Source organism: Schistocerca americana, chromosome 1 (assembly GCF_021461395.2).
Source record: "Schistocerca americana isolate TAMUIC-IGC-003095 chromosome 1, iqSchAmer2.1, whole genome shotgun sequence".
NCBI lineage: Eukaryota > Metazoa > Arthropoda > Insecta > Orthoptera > Acrididae > Schistocerca > Schistocerca americana.
The window spans coordinates 559,727,779-559,746,294 of NC_060119.1; the positions used below are offsets into that span (position 1 = coordinate 559,727,779).

At 37.5% G+C, this 18,516-nt stretch overlaps 1 protein-coding gene across 1 annotated transcript; it reads right to left on the minus strand.

The window, feature by feature from the left end:
* Positions 1–755: 755 nt before the first annotated feature.
* Positions 756–16,569, minus strand: LOC124606336 (interferon-related developmental regulator 2). Its single transcript, XM_047138322.1, has 10 exons — positions 16,347–16,569; positions 16,008–16,124; positions 14,601–14,763; positions 14,281–14,482; positions 11,970–12,220; positions 11,077–11,320; positions 6,531–6,626; positions 6,323–6,445; positions 5,993–6,115; positions 756–2,892 (listed from the first exon to the last, which is right to left on the minus strand). Exons 1-9 carry the CDS (start codon positions 16,375–16,377, stop codon positions 6,029–6,031), a joined length of 1,314 nt encoding a protein of 437 aa, XP_046994278.1. The 5' UTR covers positions 16,378–16,569; the 3' UTR covers positions 756–2,892; positions 5,993–6,028.
* Positions 16,570–18,516: the final 1,947 nt, after the last annotated feature.

Consider the following 18,516-nt stretch of genomic DNA (forward strand, 5'->3'; position numbering starts at 1 on the left):
CAAGAAGGCTAGGAGAGTATTCTTATTAGAAAGAGCAGATAAGTAGTTGTTAGCATCCCACTTAGTAAATGAATCGACTCCATTTACTTCCGGTACAATGGACATGGAAGAATTATGGGCAAAGTTAAATATCTTTCAGCACAAGCGTGCATCGCAATATGACAACTCTTGCCTAAATATACACAATTATCTCTTAGATCTATCTGAAGTGATGTAGCAATTCATATCTCGATTGTCTGCACTTGTCAGCAACCATTAATTGCAAATCACTTTACTGTGCTAACAAATAAAGTGTGTATGCGAAATGAGAAAAAAGAAAAGGAGGAAGATTGCCATCGAGATCACTGGAGACAGAGTACAAGCTCCGATTGTGTAGAGGATAGGGAAGAAAATCTGCCGTGCCCTTTCAAGTGAACCATCACGGCATCTGCCTGCAGCGATTTTGAGAAATCACGGAAAACCTAAATCTGGATGGTCACACACAGGTTTGAACCATCTCACTCAGTATATGTGAAAGAGGGCACGTTTAACACACATTCTGCTCTACCATAAATTAAAAAGATCACAAACTACATAATGACCATAGCCAGTGACAGAATAAAAAATAACATAATTAAATAACTGTTTGTTATATGCAGCTGTGGACAATTATTTTGCAGTCTAAGGTGCACTGCAAATGTAGCATGTAACCATGTAGAATTTCAACCTGATTAATCTCCTACAAGACCTTATCCATAAATTTTCAAAGACACCAGAATCCTGAAACAATTTATTCATTTACTGATTGTACAACATTTAATGTAAATGTACAATATAATAGCATTTAATGTAAATATACAACCACGCTTAACAGATTCCATTTGTCTGCTTGGAACAAATGTGGAACATTCAGTACATGTTTCAGGAACTAAAATTTGACTGTACACAATACATTCCGTGGAATTAAGCCAACAATAAATTATGTGCTACCATTAACTAATGGTATTATATAAAACAGAACAATAACAAGTAAAATGAACACAACCCAACTCTAGCGAATCTGTACACAATGTTGCCATGTTTCGTTTTCTATTATATACATTTTATGAAAGAGGCACTACCTTTTTAGATATTGAGACAGAGCAGAATCTCACAATTTATCTGTGGGTTGTTTCCTTAGGAGATTTCTGTCAAGGAGTTGTAACAAAGTTAATAATTTGAAAATACCATCAAAAGGGCTAATAAAATTATTATGTTTACAAAGGGCAAGCAAAGCCTACACAATTCCAAAACAAAATAGTGGAAGAACATTCAGCCAAACTTTTGTTAAATACAATGACTTAGGTTCAAAACTGTTGACTCTTTTGAGAAGTTATTCCAAGTATCTACCACCTGTACAAAAATGGTTTTTATATAAATGGACTAGTACAATTACTTTGCATTGATAACATAACAACACAGTACAACTAACATGAGAAGCAGGCTCCTTGCCTTTCTTTGTAAAACAAATATGACTCATTTTCATTGTGATAATAAATACAAGCATATGAAGCCATTCTGCCAACATGACTTCAGCTTCCATAAGATGTGATACCATTATGTTCATTGCTTGAAACTGGTAAAACAAATATGCTTGATTTGCTTCAATGAAATATCTTTCAATTTATTTTCTGTAAAGTTTTGTGGTTAAGTTATTACATTTATAAAAATCACAACAGACCATTTGAAACATCAAATATACTCTTTACATTACAAATGTTAGTAAAATTAACCTGGCTGAAAGTTTTTGTCTAGAACAGTAACCTCCCGACTGCAGAAAACAAGTGTTATGAAAATACAGTATATCTTGCCTTTCTTAAATTTGTTTAATCCTAAAATTCCATTAGAAATCCAATCAGTTTCAATGTATTTGTTTCTTTACTGTCAAACATTTCCGCTTTTTACTAAAAAAAAAAAAAAACAAAAAAACAAGTTTGAAGTGATATGCTCCTCATATGATATCTATTGTTTCGCTTCTGTAAATCATTCAATAGGGGAAGGGGGGAAAGTCAGTGATGAAGTAAATGCATTTTATACACTGATCATTGACACACTTGCATAAAACGAAGCTGCTAAGCACATAATATTTATCACTTCAACAGTGAATACTGTAAATACCTCAACTAAACCAGTCTACAAAATAAATTACTTGTGTTCAACATTCACAATCTTCCCACAGTACACTATTTATTTCAATTTGGAATGCATTAATCTCCCAATTTTCATAGTCTGTCACGTATACTATGACAGAAGTTAATGGAAAGAATGAATTTTTTCTGAGACATATCCACAGAGTTTCAGGGACCTGTCTTGCCTCCTCCAACAGCAAAATGAAGAATAATGAATGTTTTGTCAATAAGATAATACAAGGAAGATAAAATTATCTCACTACAAAAAAGTTCAGAGTATTAGATATTCCAGGTTGCTTAACATGTAAGCAATTCATACTGTACAGCCTAGTCTTGAGAATGTAATTCAGTGGAAATCATCAACCAGCTCACAAGACAATTACAACCACAGAACAGCCACAATCCACAACAATAAAAAGTTTACAATTTATCTACATTGACAATGTTCCTAATGCTTACTATACATATATGATTCTGGATACATTTCAAAACAACTTCAAACATTCTTAAATTGTAAAAATCACTTCTAAAATGAAGACTCGTGCCCAAAGAAAAAGAATTACAGCAGTCATTGTCTAGCACCATTAATATTTCTGTCATCAAAGTATAATACCAAAACTATTAAAATGCAACATCTGTGTTATCATAAGAAACGAGTTCAGCAATAAATTATTTCCTGTAGTTTACCACTTCATAATGCAAGGTAATTCTGCTGTGTTTACGGAAGAACATGGTTGTACATCCCCTGGAACAAAAGATATTTTATTTTAAATCTGCTACACACTAAAAAGAAGTGTTACACATTCATTTCTGAAGTAAACCCTTCGAGTAACCCACCATTTTCTTTCAACAATAAAAATAAGTTACTTACTGGAGACTGAAAGCTTCCTACATCCTGTAAATATTAAGGTACCTCCCAAATTTCGTATCTTTGCAGCAATGGCTGTCTGTCGAACTTCAGAAGATTCTGCTTCATGCTGAGATATGATTCTGGGCAATCAACTCAGCTTTAGTGGTACTCTAGAGACATTAAATCACACATGCACACTGGCCATGAAACACATCCTGTAAGACCTACCCAATTGTGGCCAAATTTCACAGCTGTGCTCCCACAACATACCAATGTTTTCATGGCGCCATCATGCAGGAGCAGAAATCACTGCTCATCTATATGTAGTGATGTACTGAGAAATGTGACCCAGAGGCACTGATGCTAATCTCCTCCAGTTAAGCAGGCTAGCAGAAGCACAAGTTACAGATGTCAACTAGCAACCATTTCAGAACATGCTCATAGAAAATTGTAGCTGGCTAGTTTAACAGCAATATAGCAATTTTCATAGTTCTCAATGTAATTTTTCTGACTTTAATGAAGAGCATAAGTTAGTAAAACATAGGTTGTACAACCTATACCTGTAGCACATATAATGACTGGAGGCAAATTACTGAGCCTCTCCACAGCATCATCCTTTAAACAGAAGGGCTGTGCCACCAAGCTTTAGCCGCTCTTAAACCAGAAGTCTGATGACAATGGGATTATTTCAGTTGGAAAGAGCATTGTTTTTCAACATCAGAGCATGCATTCAGTGGTTCCCCAATTGCAGCATGGTTTACATGTTGTGAATGGTAAGTGAAGATGCAAGCAGTGCTAGGCCAGACAGAGTGCAATGTGGATCTGTCAAGCCACCATTTTCATCAAATGGTTATTATGGCTGCAAAGGAGGAGTTAAATACAGAAGAATTTACCCTATCTGGTATGCATTTCAGCGATTGCCCCTTTTAGAGCCACCACTGAAAAGTTGTTTTGTGAATTTTCAAGGACGTCCGGAGTCTCTTGAATATAAATCTTGTCCCAGGCACCCAACAACGAAAGTCACTCAAGGAAACATTGATGCTGTTTGATGTTTGGTTTGTTGGGCACTCAGCTGTGCGGCCATCAGTGCCTGTATAAAGTCCCAATTTTGACAGCCAGTTTTTACACAATCCAATCTAGCCACTGCCACGAATGATGATGATGAAATGATGACAACACAAACACCTAGTGCCCGGGTAGAGAAAATCCCCAAACCAGTCGGGAATCGAGTATGGGACCCAGTGATCCAGAGGCAGCAACACTAGCCACTGGACCACGAGCTGTGGACACACTGTTGCTGTGAGGAAAATGTTTGAAATGATCACCTCACATTTTCTGAAATCGAAGGGACCATAAATATTGCACCGAATGCAGCATAGACCACTGTTCACAATTATTTCAGTCTAACCAAGGTATGTTCTCCCACATTCTCTGGCAAGTCCAAAAATATGCAAGAATGAACTGGTGTTATTTTACGATTGAAAAAAACCGACAAAGGATGATCTACAGGTAATTACAAATCGTCACAAGTGGCAAAACATTGGTGTGTCATTACGATCCCGAAGAGACTACTTTCTTCACCAATATGGGTCATCTCACCTCTGTAATCTTGGACACACTGCACAGTCAATGTTCAGTGGTTATGCCAAAAGCTTTTAGCAGGAATTTAAAAAAGTTTACTTGCAATTTAATTGTTACAATTTTTCAGAATACTCTCCATGAGCACTTATACATTTTTCCGTACTTTGAAACCACTTCAAAAATGTCTCACTCCAAGCTTCTTTAGGAAGTCGCTTACAGCAATTTTACACTGTGATAACTTCTTCATCACAAGAAAAATGATGGCAACAATTTTTTTCACTAATCTTTGGGACCAGGAACAAATCACAAGTGACCAGGTCAGGTGAACGGAGCTGGTGCAATAGCACGCCCACTTCTTTCGTCCTCCAAGAAGTACATTGTTTTGGCAGTTTTATGTGCTGGGGCATTTTCATATGCAGAAGAAGATTCCCACTCGAACTTTGGGTAGTGTGACCTCCATGTAGCAGTAACTTTCAGCAGACATTGTCATGAACACCGCTTTTACATCACAAACATTCCAGTGCTAAAATGTTCAGAACAAGCACACTCTTTGACAAAAACACAAATATAGTGCACAAATACAACAAATGTCTGTTCCACTGCTCCACTCACAACAAAATCTGTAATTTCAAGTGGGATCTACAACCTCACCCTTAATCCACATGAGGTAAGACACCCCGAAGGCTCAGAAGAAAAAGTAATAGGCTTTCAGTACACAGGCTTTTACAGCAAGTGTAAATTCAAGTAAAATCCTTCTGGGCATTAGGCTGCAAAATTTTCAAACTGATTGTTTGAACTGTTGAGAAGAGACCACTGCAAAGGTTCTCAAAATGGCGATTTTATTTCAAAACACTATAGTAACGTCCAAAAGGATTTTACTAAATACTTTTCAGTTTTATGTGCTAGTAATATCACATGTCTTAAGGCCCAACTGACAGCTGTATAGCATTGGTTAAACAGTAACACACCAGTCACTGGTCTTCAACACTGTGGTGACCCTTTACATTAGCCCTTGTAAGAGAGACGATGTGTGTTTGGAAACACCTCTTAGTGAGAGATTGTTTTTCCTTCTAATTTGTCAGTTTTTAAAAATATCTTTAATGTGAAAAGTCTTTCACTGAAATGCTTAGAAAGATAAATAATCAGATAATGTTACATTCTTAACTCCATCAAACGAAATGAATTTCATACTGGATGAACAACGAAAATAATTTTGTATTTTTTAAAATGTAATGTAACTGGATAGATAAAAAGATCTATTCACCAAGTGGCGGCAGGAGAACACACATACATGAATGTTAAGTTTGCAAATTTCCTTAACCCTTATATGTACATGTTCTCCTGCCACTTGGTTAGTAGATTTTTCACCTATCCAGTTACATTACACTGGATAAACAAATTTTTTACAACTTACCTATGAAAATTTATTTTGGTAAGCGTATTACAGCCATCAACATGCCATTACAGAGGAACGTTTATCTCTGTTTTTACTCCTCGAAATAGTCCTAGCTTTAAACGCTGCTGCATTCATCAAATGCTGTAAAATAATATTGCATGAGTATTCAAACCTACTAAAAATTTTGTACTTATAATGAAAATAGAAATTAACACTGACTACATGTTACTTTTATCACTGGGAAATCATTACATTTGGAAACAGTTGCTACAAAAGTTACAAATTATCTGCAAGTGTATGAACACCAACATTGTATTAAATTTCACATAAAATACAGAAGCATATTACCCTTTCCAACTTTGTCTGTTTGTGAAGTGCTGCATTAAGAGGTGATATCCTCTCTCCAAGTTCAAATATCTCTCTAACAAGATCATTTTCTGTCAAATGAAGATTCATGCCAGACCCTAAAACCTGTACAGAACGGAAGTATTAGCACATCACATAGCATTTCAAAACGTCAAACTGTAGAGATATTAATGATTAGCTGAATGTTTACCTGGCAGAAAGCATCATATTGCTTTTTCCTGCACCAAGAGTCTAATGCTAACACCTCTTGACCAAATCTCACTTGTATATCTGGTGGATCACCATCCTGCAAATATTAAGAAGACTATGAATAAATTGAAGCAAACGTTGATTGGCTTCACAATGAAAGAGCATCACAAAGCAGCCTAAGAGTGTGCGCACCCCGGTACCAGTGTGTGTGTGTGTGTGTGTGTGTGTGTGTGTGTGTGTGTGTGTAGAGAAATAAACTAGACCACTCTAAGACAAATCACAATTTTTCTTGCGGTTCCATAAGGTTTATGTACTTTTTGTTCCTCATACATATTATAATGTTTCATTCCAAAACAAAGATCAATGCTAATGCATTAAAAAAAAAAAAAAAAAACGCCTTTCATATTAGTCATTATTTATACAGAGGGGTCCAAAAAATGTATCCACTGTTAAAAAGCCCGTAAATTGCAAACTGATTGACGGAGTTTTCTCATTTCTGGTGAAAGTGTAGCTTAAAATCCAACTTAAAATATCACTGTAGGTGTTTGAAATGGTCACCATTAACATCCACACACAAACGATACCGCCAAACTGCAGCACGAACTACTGACTGCTACGTGTTCAGTTGGATATTTGCACATGAATGTACGATGGATTCTCGAAGTTCATCCAATGTGCGTGGCTTTTGTCGATAAATGACGTCCTTTAGTGTCCCCCACAGGTAAAAGTCCAGAGGAGTTACGTTTGGGGAACGTGGTGGATACTCCACAGCACCTCTACGGCCTATCCATCTTCCTGGTAGATTTTCGACAAGATACTCCCCAACACGATTTTGGTAGTGGGCTGGGGAACCATCTTGTTGAAAGTAAACTCTTCCGTCTCCATACAAGTCTCGGATAGGAGGTAAAATGGATATCTGAAGCTTCTGAAGGTACACCTCACCGGTAACTGTGCTCTCAAAGAAGAATGGCCCAATCAAGCCCCGGTAAGACAATCCACAACACACATTTACTCCTGGCAAATTCACAGCTTTGTCTACATGGACATTCGGATTTTCGGCGGCCCAGTAGATGCAGTTGTGGCAATTTACGGTACCACTGAGTTTGAATTGTGCCTCATCAGACCACACAATCATCTCTTCAAACACTTCATTGTTGCGCATCACGTTAGTAAACCACTCACAGTACTCCATTCTACGATCTGTGTCGTCCTCGTTCATTGTATGTAGCAATCGTGGGATGTAGCACTTCCACTTTTCTGTCTTCAAAATTCACCGAACATTTGAGCGACTCACTCCAGTTTCAGAGGCACACTGTCTCAGCGACTTCTGCGGCGAGCGAGTGAACTGTTGTAATACATGACAGGAGTTAGCTGGACTTTTTACTGTTACAGGTCGTCCAGATTGTTGTTTATGTACATCTTTAACAGAGCCTTCAGCTTCAAATTTGTCTTGAATGCGACGAATCGTTAAACGTGTCTGTGGCTCTGTTTGATTCTCATTTCCCCATTGTCGTTGAACCTCATTAACGTTTTTGTACTTAAAATAGCACTTCAAAACTGACTTCCTTTCATCGAATGCAAGCCTTGCGCCAGCCATGTTTACTCGAGTAACTAGGTGCAACTAAGAACAAAACACTGACTATCTGGTGACAGTCATCTGACAAAACAATGCAATACAATGCTTGTGTGGCGATTGCCGGAACTACAAACTATTACACTACCAAAGATGAGACAACTCCGTCAATTAGTTTGCCAGTTATGGACCTTTAAACAGTGGATACATTTTTTTGGACCCCTCTATATAATTCAGTTTTCATTTTTTATTTCTGAAATACATTATAAGAACTCTGTATTTTTAAATTAATCTACTCAATACTTCCAGACATTTAGTGACACATGCCATCTCATCCATCAGTCCTTTGGATCCACAATTTTTGTTTTTGTTTTTACACACACACACACACACACACACACACACACACACACACACACACACACACACGACTGCCAGTTCCCTCAACAGTGTGGTTCATTTTTCCAGATAAAAATAAGCCCTGCTCCCACTGGAGTGCTATAGATACAAACTATGAAATGTTTAATAACTCTGTATGTGAGCAAGATTTTTCTACAACTTATACAGGTTCATACCACCTTTTATGACTGTCATGTAAGTCTTAATAAGAGTATATGCACTTTAAAATAAAGTATCTTCAGTGATCACTGTGATAATATGATTGTTATTACAATTCTGTTTGCTATGCCATCACTTAAAACTTCCAGGCTATTAGGGGCAATGTATAAACCTTTCTCCTAACATTTCCTCTCCAACTGTGGGAGACATCTTCAGGGGTAAAATGGCGAACTGCAACCAGAACTCTAGAGAGCCACCAATTTATAGGCAATCTAGGGGGCACCACACACTATCGCATGACTTCTACTACGAGAATATTGTTGGTAATGCCAACATTCTTGATTGAAAGTAATCAAATGTCATTCTTATGTTACAATGTTGATATCCAAAGCTACGGAAGTGTACCCACCTATGTTCTATGATTTACCCAAGGTGCACAAACCACAGAATCCTTTGAGGCCTATTGTGTGTGCTATATCATCTTCCACCCATGATTTAACTAGACACATTGACTCATTGCTGTAACCGTATGTTGGTGGAACTGATAGTCACATTAAAAATTCATATCATTTCACCAACAAATTTAAAGAAATGCACGTGGGACAAAGTGACATCCTTGTTATTTTCGACGCTGTGTTTTTTACCGTGATTCTGTAAAAGTTATTTCATGTATAGCCGAAATTTTTCCAGCAGACATGGTGAAGTTATCCAGACACTGCGTCACCACAACCTATTTTCAATATGATGTTTTTTATGAACAGATTGGCAGTGTGGCTATGGGCAGTCCTCTTAGTCTGGCTATTGCCAATTTGTTTATGGAGAGCTCTGAACAAAAGGTGTTGCACGTTGCCAGAAAACGACCAGCCAGATGGTACTCTTAAGTCAATTATACTTTCATAGTACGGACATACGGTGCAGAGGAATTTGATGCCTTCTTGATACATCTCAATGGTATCAATTCAAAAATACAATTTACTATTGAGATGGAGAATAGCGGCCAACAAAATACAGAAAAACCATGCATACTGACTGTTACCAGCATTAAGATTCTAATCAACACCCCAGACAAAAAAGAGGAATGATTGAAACCTTGGTAGATGGGGCACACAACATCTGTGAACCAACTTATTTAAAAGATGAGCCTGAACATCTACATTTGGCATTCAAGAACAATGGTCACTCTAACAATGAGCTAGATAAGAGTACTTCACCCTAGGAAGAGAATCAGGACTGAAGAGGAATGACCGCTACCCGAAGGGAAAGTTTTCCTTCAATTGATCGGTACAATCACAAATCACACTGGGAAAATGTTGACCAAGTAGTGTGGAAACTATCTTCAGACCCACCAGAAAGATAAAAGAATGTTTAAGATCGAACAATGAAAACTCCAGATAGGAATATCAACAATGTAGGAAAAGGCAGATTGCTACTTACTGTGAAGAAGACACATCAAGTTGCAGACAGGCACAACTAAAAAGACACTCACATGTAGCTTTAGGCCACGTCTTAATTAATAAAACAAACACACACACGTGCGCACGCTTGTGTGAATTGTGTGTGTGTTACTAATGAAGACTTTAAGACTGGCCGAAAGCTACACGCAAGTGTCTTAATTGTGCCTGTCTGGAACTTGATGTTTCTTCTTCACGGTAAGTAGCACTCTGTCTTTTCCTACATTATTAATGTTTAATATCAGCAAAAGATATACGACATCCTTTGGCTACACTAGGTGTATATAAAATTCCTTGTAGTTGTAAACTGGTTTATACTGGTACTGTAAAAAGAAATGTTAATACCCGTCTCGAACACGAAAGAGGAATTGTTGTCTGGGACATATGGATAAATCATCCATAGCAGAACGTCTTTATCGAGAGGGTGAACATGAAATAAAATTCAGTGAGACGAGTGTCATCTCAAAAACATCACATTATCATGTGCATGCGCACTGAGAGACTGAGATTTATCAATAATGATACCAATTTTAACAGAAAAGATGAAGGTCTTACGTCAGATAAAATTTGGATGTGAACATTGCAACATAAGAATGACGATCAATTACTTTCAATGGAGAATGTTGGCATTAACAGCAATAATCTCTTAGCCAATATCACACGATATACTGTGCTGCCCTCTACACTGTCCACAAGATCAGCTCTCTCTCGAGTTCTGGTTGCAGTTCGCCATTTAACCTCTGAAGATGTTTCCCACAGTCAGAGAGGAAACATTAGGAGAAAGTTTTATACACCAACCACAACCTAGCAGCTTAGAAGTTTTAAGTGATGTCAGTACCTGCCATGAAAGCTTATACTGTATGATCTGTCTGCTACGATTTTTTAACAACTTTGTGGTTTCAACAGCATTTTTTGAAAGAGGGAAACACAAAATTATTATAGAACATAATACAGATTATAAATACCTCCACATAATGCAGAATGTCTCTGAAACTTGAACGCTGGGTCTTACGATCCTTTTTTGCTCTATATTTATGGGAATCTGTTGCCAATTCTCGCAAACGTTCAATAAGCTGAGGTGTGGCAGCTTCTTGGAAGTCTATGGAATGAGTGCGTCCCATCTCAAACACAAGAGCCATTGCTTCACCTGCCGCCATACGCACATCTAAGTGTGCAGATTCTAAGAGTTCAGCTAGCTGCCAAAGTTGCCTGTATATGAAAGTTTATTATTTGTACATTACAATTAAATCTAACAACAAACAAGTACAAGTTACTATAATTTATTTGCTGCTCCTTTCATAGCTAAACAATCTCAATAAAAAAATTCAATATTTTCTATACAAAACAGATCAATACATCACTTTCTTGAGAATCAACTGTCTCCAGAAAGAGCAGTTGTCTCTGGTCAACTGATACTGACAAATAAACTGAGGATGTGGCTGATCAATCTGCAACTTTAATATAACTGTCTTGCTAGATGTTAAACTACTTTTCCAATTTTGGGCCATTCCTTAGAATGCATTTGTCCACTAGATGAGATTAAAAGCAGATAATGACTCATTCACTTTTACACTAGCCACTACAATGCTGCATCAAACACTACAAATCCCATGATTTCACCCTATGTCCACATCCCTACCATAATTAACAACAGAGATCACGCAATCAAATATCTTAGAACAGTTGCAAAATTTTCTATTACGTCCCACATGCAAGTTATTTGTACAATAATTTACAAATGTTTAGTGGACCTGTACACCATTATCCAACGTCTTAATAATAATTCTGATTAATTTTGCATTAATAACTTATTTAAGGTGGCAATGTTCTTAATTTAAATAAAGATATTAAAACTTACGGTGAAAATGTTGTATCAGTGTCTGATAACAACATATACACATCTCCTGGTGACATTAAAGTCAAAAGAAGGCTCCATGAAGAAATAGCTGCTGCATGTAAAGCAGCCACTTCAGCTGATACTACAGGTACTGTGCCATTGCCCTTGAGATAGGAAGCACTGTATATTGTTTCCATAGAACGCATCAGTTGCACTATATCATTCATTTCTCCACCTGAGAGAAAACTGCACATGGCAAGAGCCCAGCAGCACTGCAAATAGAAACTTAAATTGTATACTTCAGTGAAAAGAAAAAGGAAAGTGAGAAAAAAGAAAAACAGGCATGCAGTGTATGTTAGTAAATATTTCATTACAGCAGGAGGTTACAACCCCAGTGTAACCATGGTTTTAACTTTGTTTAAGAATGTTAGTGTGGCCTCAGCAGCCAGAGACAGCAGTCATATGTGTGTGTGTGTGTGTGTGTGTGTGTGTGTGTGTGTGTGTGTGTGTGTATCAAGGACTGTACAGGCTATAATGGGCATTGCGTTACATCTGCTTTAGTGTATCATCTAATAGTAAAAGAACGACAGTTGTTAGCTTTAATAAAATAAACTATACCCGAGGCAGTATTAACGAAAAATGCTAGAAATGGGCAAAATAAAGTCTAGAAACATATTACTTGCATTTGACCACATCATTCAGTCTCCGGCATTGATGAGAAACTTCCAATTTTGCACTTACTTTCTGAAACTATTTAGGGGAATACGGAAGTGTCCAATTCCACCCGTCTGCTTTGACCCATGACATCACCAATATGGCAGAAATTGCTATTCTAAGCGTTTTCAATATGGCGCCTACATCACTACATACACACGGCAACAAACACGAAAAAACGTATAAATAAGACAATAACACCTCCCTCCAAAAATACAACCAAACTAACGAGACAACTGCGGGAGATTGAAGGTTTTAGGGCGACGACAAACTAAATATAACAGTAAAAAAACACACCACGATCCCAAAACACACAAGATGACGAACAAAAAAAAAATTACAAAATCTACAGGAATCGGACACTTCCCTTGACCTTTATAGGTCAACAGCAGCTGACGATACCAAAGCACCAATGCCTACCACAAAAACAACGGAAATTGGAATCAGACATTTCCCTTGACCACAGCTGACAGTACCAAAACACCTATACCTACACATAAAAATACAAAAATTGGAATCTGTCATTTCCCTTGAACTCTATTTAGCATGTTTATGACAGTATTACACGACTCAAATGCTGCATATATAATCTATGTTACAGTGGTACAATGGTGTTCTGGATTTACTATTCTGTAAAATTAAATAATAGTAAATTCAATATAGCATTTTTTCATTAATATCACTGAGGTATAGTCTATCTCATTAAACCTAATAATGAGTGTGTCATTCTGTTAATGTTACGTGAAAAAGTGAACAATATGGAACTTCTCCAGTATAGCCACACAGTCCACGAAAATGGAGAACTAGCTCTGAAGCACATTTGACGGCAATTAAAAAGTAGTTCTACAAGTTGTCGATTCTTGGTATTACTGTCTTCGTCTGAGCTGCACAGGTCAAATGAAATATTCAATTCTAATTGGGAGTATCTTTTTGTGTGGTTTATTCTACAGGTATTTGTGTGCATTATTTTCAGTTTTGGAATACTGACATTCTTCTTCTCGTATATTTAGCTTGTTCCCACTCTGAATGCCTTACTTCCTATGGTGGTCCCATTAGTTTCATTTCACTGCTGGAGTAAAATATTTCAGTTCATTTATATCTTTGTTCACAGGTGTATTTAATGATGTTATGGTCATCAACTTGCGGTATGATGCAAATGGGGGTGTCAGACTTTTTACATTGCAGATCGAAACAGACTGGCAGAATCTGACACTTCCATATTTCCTAATTGTGATGTGCAGTTTATTTATACTGCTCAAAACAGTGCCCAAGATCTGGGTAAGCCCTTCTATTGACATAAAAAACAGTATATAGAATATACAAATAAGGGAAAGAATATCTTAAGTTACTTCACAGTCTGACAACGTCAAAAATCAAAACAACCTTCCCCCATCATTAAGTTTCAGCACAACAGCTGCTCAATCATAAATGTATAACAAAGTAACTTGAAAAAGTAAACCACACTATATTTGGTCAACCTGACTGCCGAAAGTTTAACAGCAGCCAAAACCTTTGTTATTGGTAGGAGACAAGTATCCAACACATCAGAATATTCAAAAACAAGTGAAAGTGTAACAGAGACAGATACATCTGAAGAATAGACTAGCTGCTAACTTACTTTTGCTCTAGCTAATGGAGAAGCGGAGTTGTCGTGAGCAACAACAGTTAACGTTGGTGATAACTCTCGACAAACTTCTTCCGAATGCTCCCCAGCACCCAATTGTACACAAAGAAGTGGTGCCAACTGTGCTGCAGCTGCCTGTTCCGCACTCCGGCCCTTCTTTAGGCTGCGTTCCACACCATCAGTCAATGTGAAGCGCCTACATTATTCGGAACAAAAGGGTGTAAGAAACCCGTAGCCACAGCAAGAGTGTAAGAAGAAAATTAACTACCTGATACACCAGAAAAAAGGAACAAGCACAGAGGAGAAAAACCCACCTGTCAATTACATATTCAGGTACACATTTTTTAATGAATGCTTTTGCAACGGATTCAAGGGAAGCTGTTCGTCCCTGAGCCGATTTTTGATTTAAACCATCAATGGCTTCTCCTAATTTTTCTTCAAATATTTCTTCTTGTGTCTGCTCATCAATTTCATCTCCTGCAATAAATCAATATCACATTCATCAATTTCATGTTTGAAAACAGAACAAATAGTACTGTTGCTAGATATAACTCTGTAAGCACTGCTCAGACTGTTTGTTTTCTTGCAGTTCCAGCACTATCCTTGTTTGGTTATTCCCAAACCTGTGAATTTTCTTTTTTGTCTATTGTGCACAGAAAATATTGTAGCAATTAGGCATCCTGTGTCAACAGAAATGAGAAGTTCTATGTCTGTTACAAATTACTGCAACGATAACATGCAATGTTTACAACTGGGAAGCAAAAGTAGTAAATAACATCTTGGAAATTTCAACCCTTGAGGTTCAATGTGCTGCCTTCCAGAACTTATGGTGGTTGGGGTTATTTGTATATGGCGATCCCTTTTGTCAGTATTGTAAGAAGTTTAGTAAACAGGTTATTTACAGTGAAATACCTCAGGTACAAGAAATAGTAAATTATATCTTTTAAAAGAAACATTTCATTTCAGCAACACTACAAAGACATGCAAGAACCTATCTTAGGAGCTATACAAATGAATATATTGCACAGAAAAGAAGCTGACACACTGATGCAGTGTTTATCCTGGAACTGGGGTACAAAAAGAAGGTATTTCTTTTGGGTGCATGTTGTTAAGACTTTCCCCCCCACTAATCACAAACACAAGAGATAATGAGAGATTGTAAATTTGTGAGACTTGTAGCAAGAATTGCCTCCACTAAGTAACAGTCTATGGCAAGTCCCAAACTAGAGAGCCGGTTTCAGTACCTTTTTCATACATTCCTTTACCTTTGCATAGGCGTTATGGTCAGTACAACACAATATTTGTAATAAGCGTTTGTTATTTCTCAACCAAGAATTATAAATATTGTTGTTAACCTATTTATTAAAACGAGGGCTACCACCTTCAGCAGAAAGTACCTCCCTTCAGTCACTCTTACAGGAGTAGCATATTAAATTTTACCATATACAGATTGTAGTTCAACATCGATACGGACTGTGAGAGGATATTTGTGTATGTGACTTAAGGATCTAGTGCATCAATTTTTTTAAAATGAATGAACTAACTTTGGTTCAACCATCAAAGCCAAATCAGAATGTCTTAAATACGTAAGTCGTCACTGCTCTACAATGTCTTCAAACAACTTCTGCATTTGTTAGATTCTTGCTAGCGAAAACAGGTGTCGTCAATATGTGCGAGATATTGGGTAACATAACCTAGAAGGGGGTGTATACACAACTTACCTTCTTCGACTATGCTACGATTTTCTGAGGCGAGACTGATGACACTTGCATTATCATTTAGTGAATCTTCATCTGATGTTACGCCAACAGCGTCTGGCCGTAGCTTCGGAGTGGACCCTGAAATTTCAATTTAATAACATCACAGAAGTAGCATTACGCAACTTCTAAATTTAAACTTTAATATCACTAAATACATCCTTAATGGTTTCCTGAAACTTCGTGATCAATAAACAATAACAGGTACGATCATATGTTACACACATATATCTCATACGTCAGCAATTTGCGAGGTTATTTCGTTCGCGCTCAGAAAACCTCACAAGCTGCTGGGACACTTACCTGACTTCCCCTTTCGTTTTCCTTTGGGCATGTCTTCAACAATTATAATCCAGCCTAAAATTTACACTTAATCAAGAAGGTAAACAATTCAATATAGCTTTATGTTTACGTATACTTATCACTTGACATATAAATAAAATCTGACAAAAGCCCATGAACATGATGCAGCTCAGTGCATGCGAAGCAAGCCTTCACGGCCAATGTGATTCGCAATGAATGCTGGGAATGAATTCCGAGCTTGGATATGGAACACGTGGGGCACCAACTTTGCGTTTTAAAATGAAATATGGTATGCTATTAACTAGAATTTTAGGTTAAATATGATGTCCATTTCAAGTTAATTCATAATTTAAGAAATTGGAAACAAATGTAGGCTTAATCTTTTACATAATGCTGCACTTTATAATACAGTGGCATATTTTACTGAGGTTGGATATTGCCAGAACAACCGAGAGTCTAATCCGCGGCCTACGCAAGTGCAGACATAACGGCCAGGACTATACTTACCGCACTATGGTTTTGATAACTATATCGAGTAGGGATATAGTTGTGTATATGTTGGCGATGATTCTGTAAAACAAGTAGTAAAAGTGCCATATATTTTTATGATAAAAATATTGTTTTGATAGTACTGGTAATAAACTGAATACGACTGTTTCTAACTTCCACAGCTAAAATTATGGATTACATCCATGAAATCGATTACATGACATTCTTGCTTGTGTCTCGTATGAGCAACATTCGCTACGTTTACATGTAACACATCATCCGGAAGACGAAAATCGAATTTCGGAAACTGTTTTTCGATGTCGCGTTTACTTCGTAAGGTTTGAAGCGGATTTGCTAGCCTGGTTAAATAAGGCGCCTTGAAAACAGTTGACACAGTTTATGATTTAGTAAGCACATTCGCTATTTCCCTTCAATTAGATGAGGCGTCAACTGCTTCAGTCTAATATTTCTAGTTATCCTTTACTGTACAAAAAGCCGCTCCTTCCTTATTCGCCATACATTAAAAAAAATAAAAAAAAGTCGAAACCTGACAGCCCAAGTACGTTTCAAAACCGATTGAGTTTACATGGGGGGGGGGGGGGGGGGGGGAATCAATTGCGGAATAGGAAAACCGGCAACCAGAAGCGGTATTGGGAAATCTTTACGAAATCCGGCTTCGGAAGCCCCGTGTAAACGGGATGACATTAGCTTACTGAAAGCGAGATGTACTGCACAAATACATTCCAAAAAACTTGAAGTCCTCCTGGCTCATCTACGGTTAATGTCAATCATTGTTAAGAAGCACAGTGTGCGTCGTTTATTGCGCTGATGCAAAAGCCTTAATTCATTCTTACTTCATGACAGCTCTTTTGTGGGTATAGCGAGTCTTCTGCTGAGTGTCAGTCCATCCATTGACGCGATCTTTCTCGGTACGTGGGTGTCCCTATGCTCTTCACTAGAGCTCCATGGGGCTGCAATCTGAATTTTAATACACCCCTCAACTTGTTCCCCACTGCAAAAAAATAATGAGATTCTCAGCCAGCTAGGCAAGAAGTTATAAGCTAACCTGCAAATGTCCTTGAAAATACTGTAATGAAAAGATCCGTGGGTACGTATCAACAAAGTGTTCGACTCCACAGCGTTATGTGCAGAATGGGTTCCCATGGTTTAGCCTATTACCTGGCAACAATGAATGACTGTCTGTTTCTCAGGACTGTAAGGTCAACCTGTTTGTTCACGAACCACAGAGTGGGAATATCTATGTAATGACCTATTCTATTGCACGCTACACATTTGATAATTAGTTACAGCAACAACGAACTATTGTTGCTCCCATGGATGCAAATTGAAGTATGTCCAAGGAAGAAAAGTTACTTTTCATATGTTCGTACCACAAAGATCTAATAACAGTTATCATGTTTGTAAGATGAGTTGTAGAGGGTGCCCCAGAGGAATGGTGAACATTCAGGGATACGACAGGAGCGATCATTCGAAACAAAAATGACGAGTAAACTTGGGCTCAAAACTGTGTACTTCAAGAGCTAAGAACACTTGTTCATCTTCGTTGCTGGAAAAACTGAATAAGTGCTCTAGAGGTGTGCATTTTAGAGCCCATGTTTACTAGATTTTTTTTTTTACTTCGGATGGTCGTTTCTGTCATATCTCTGAATACACACTAATG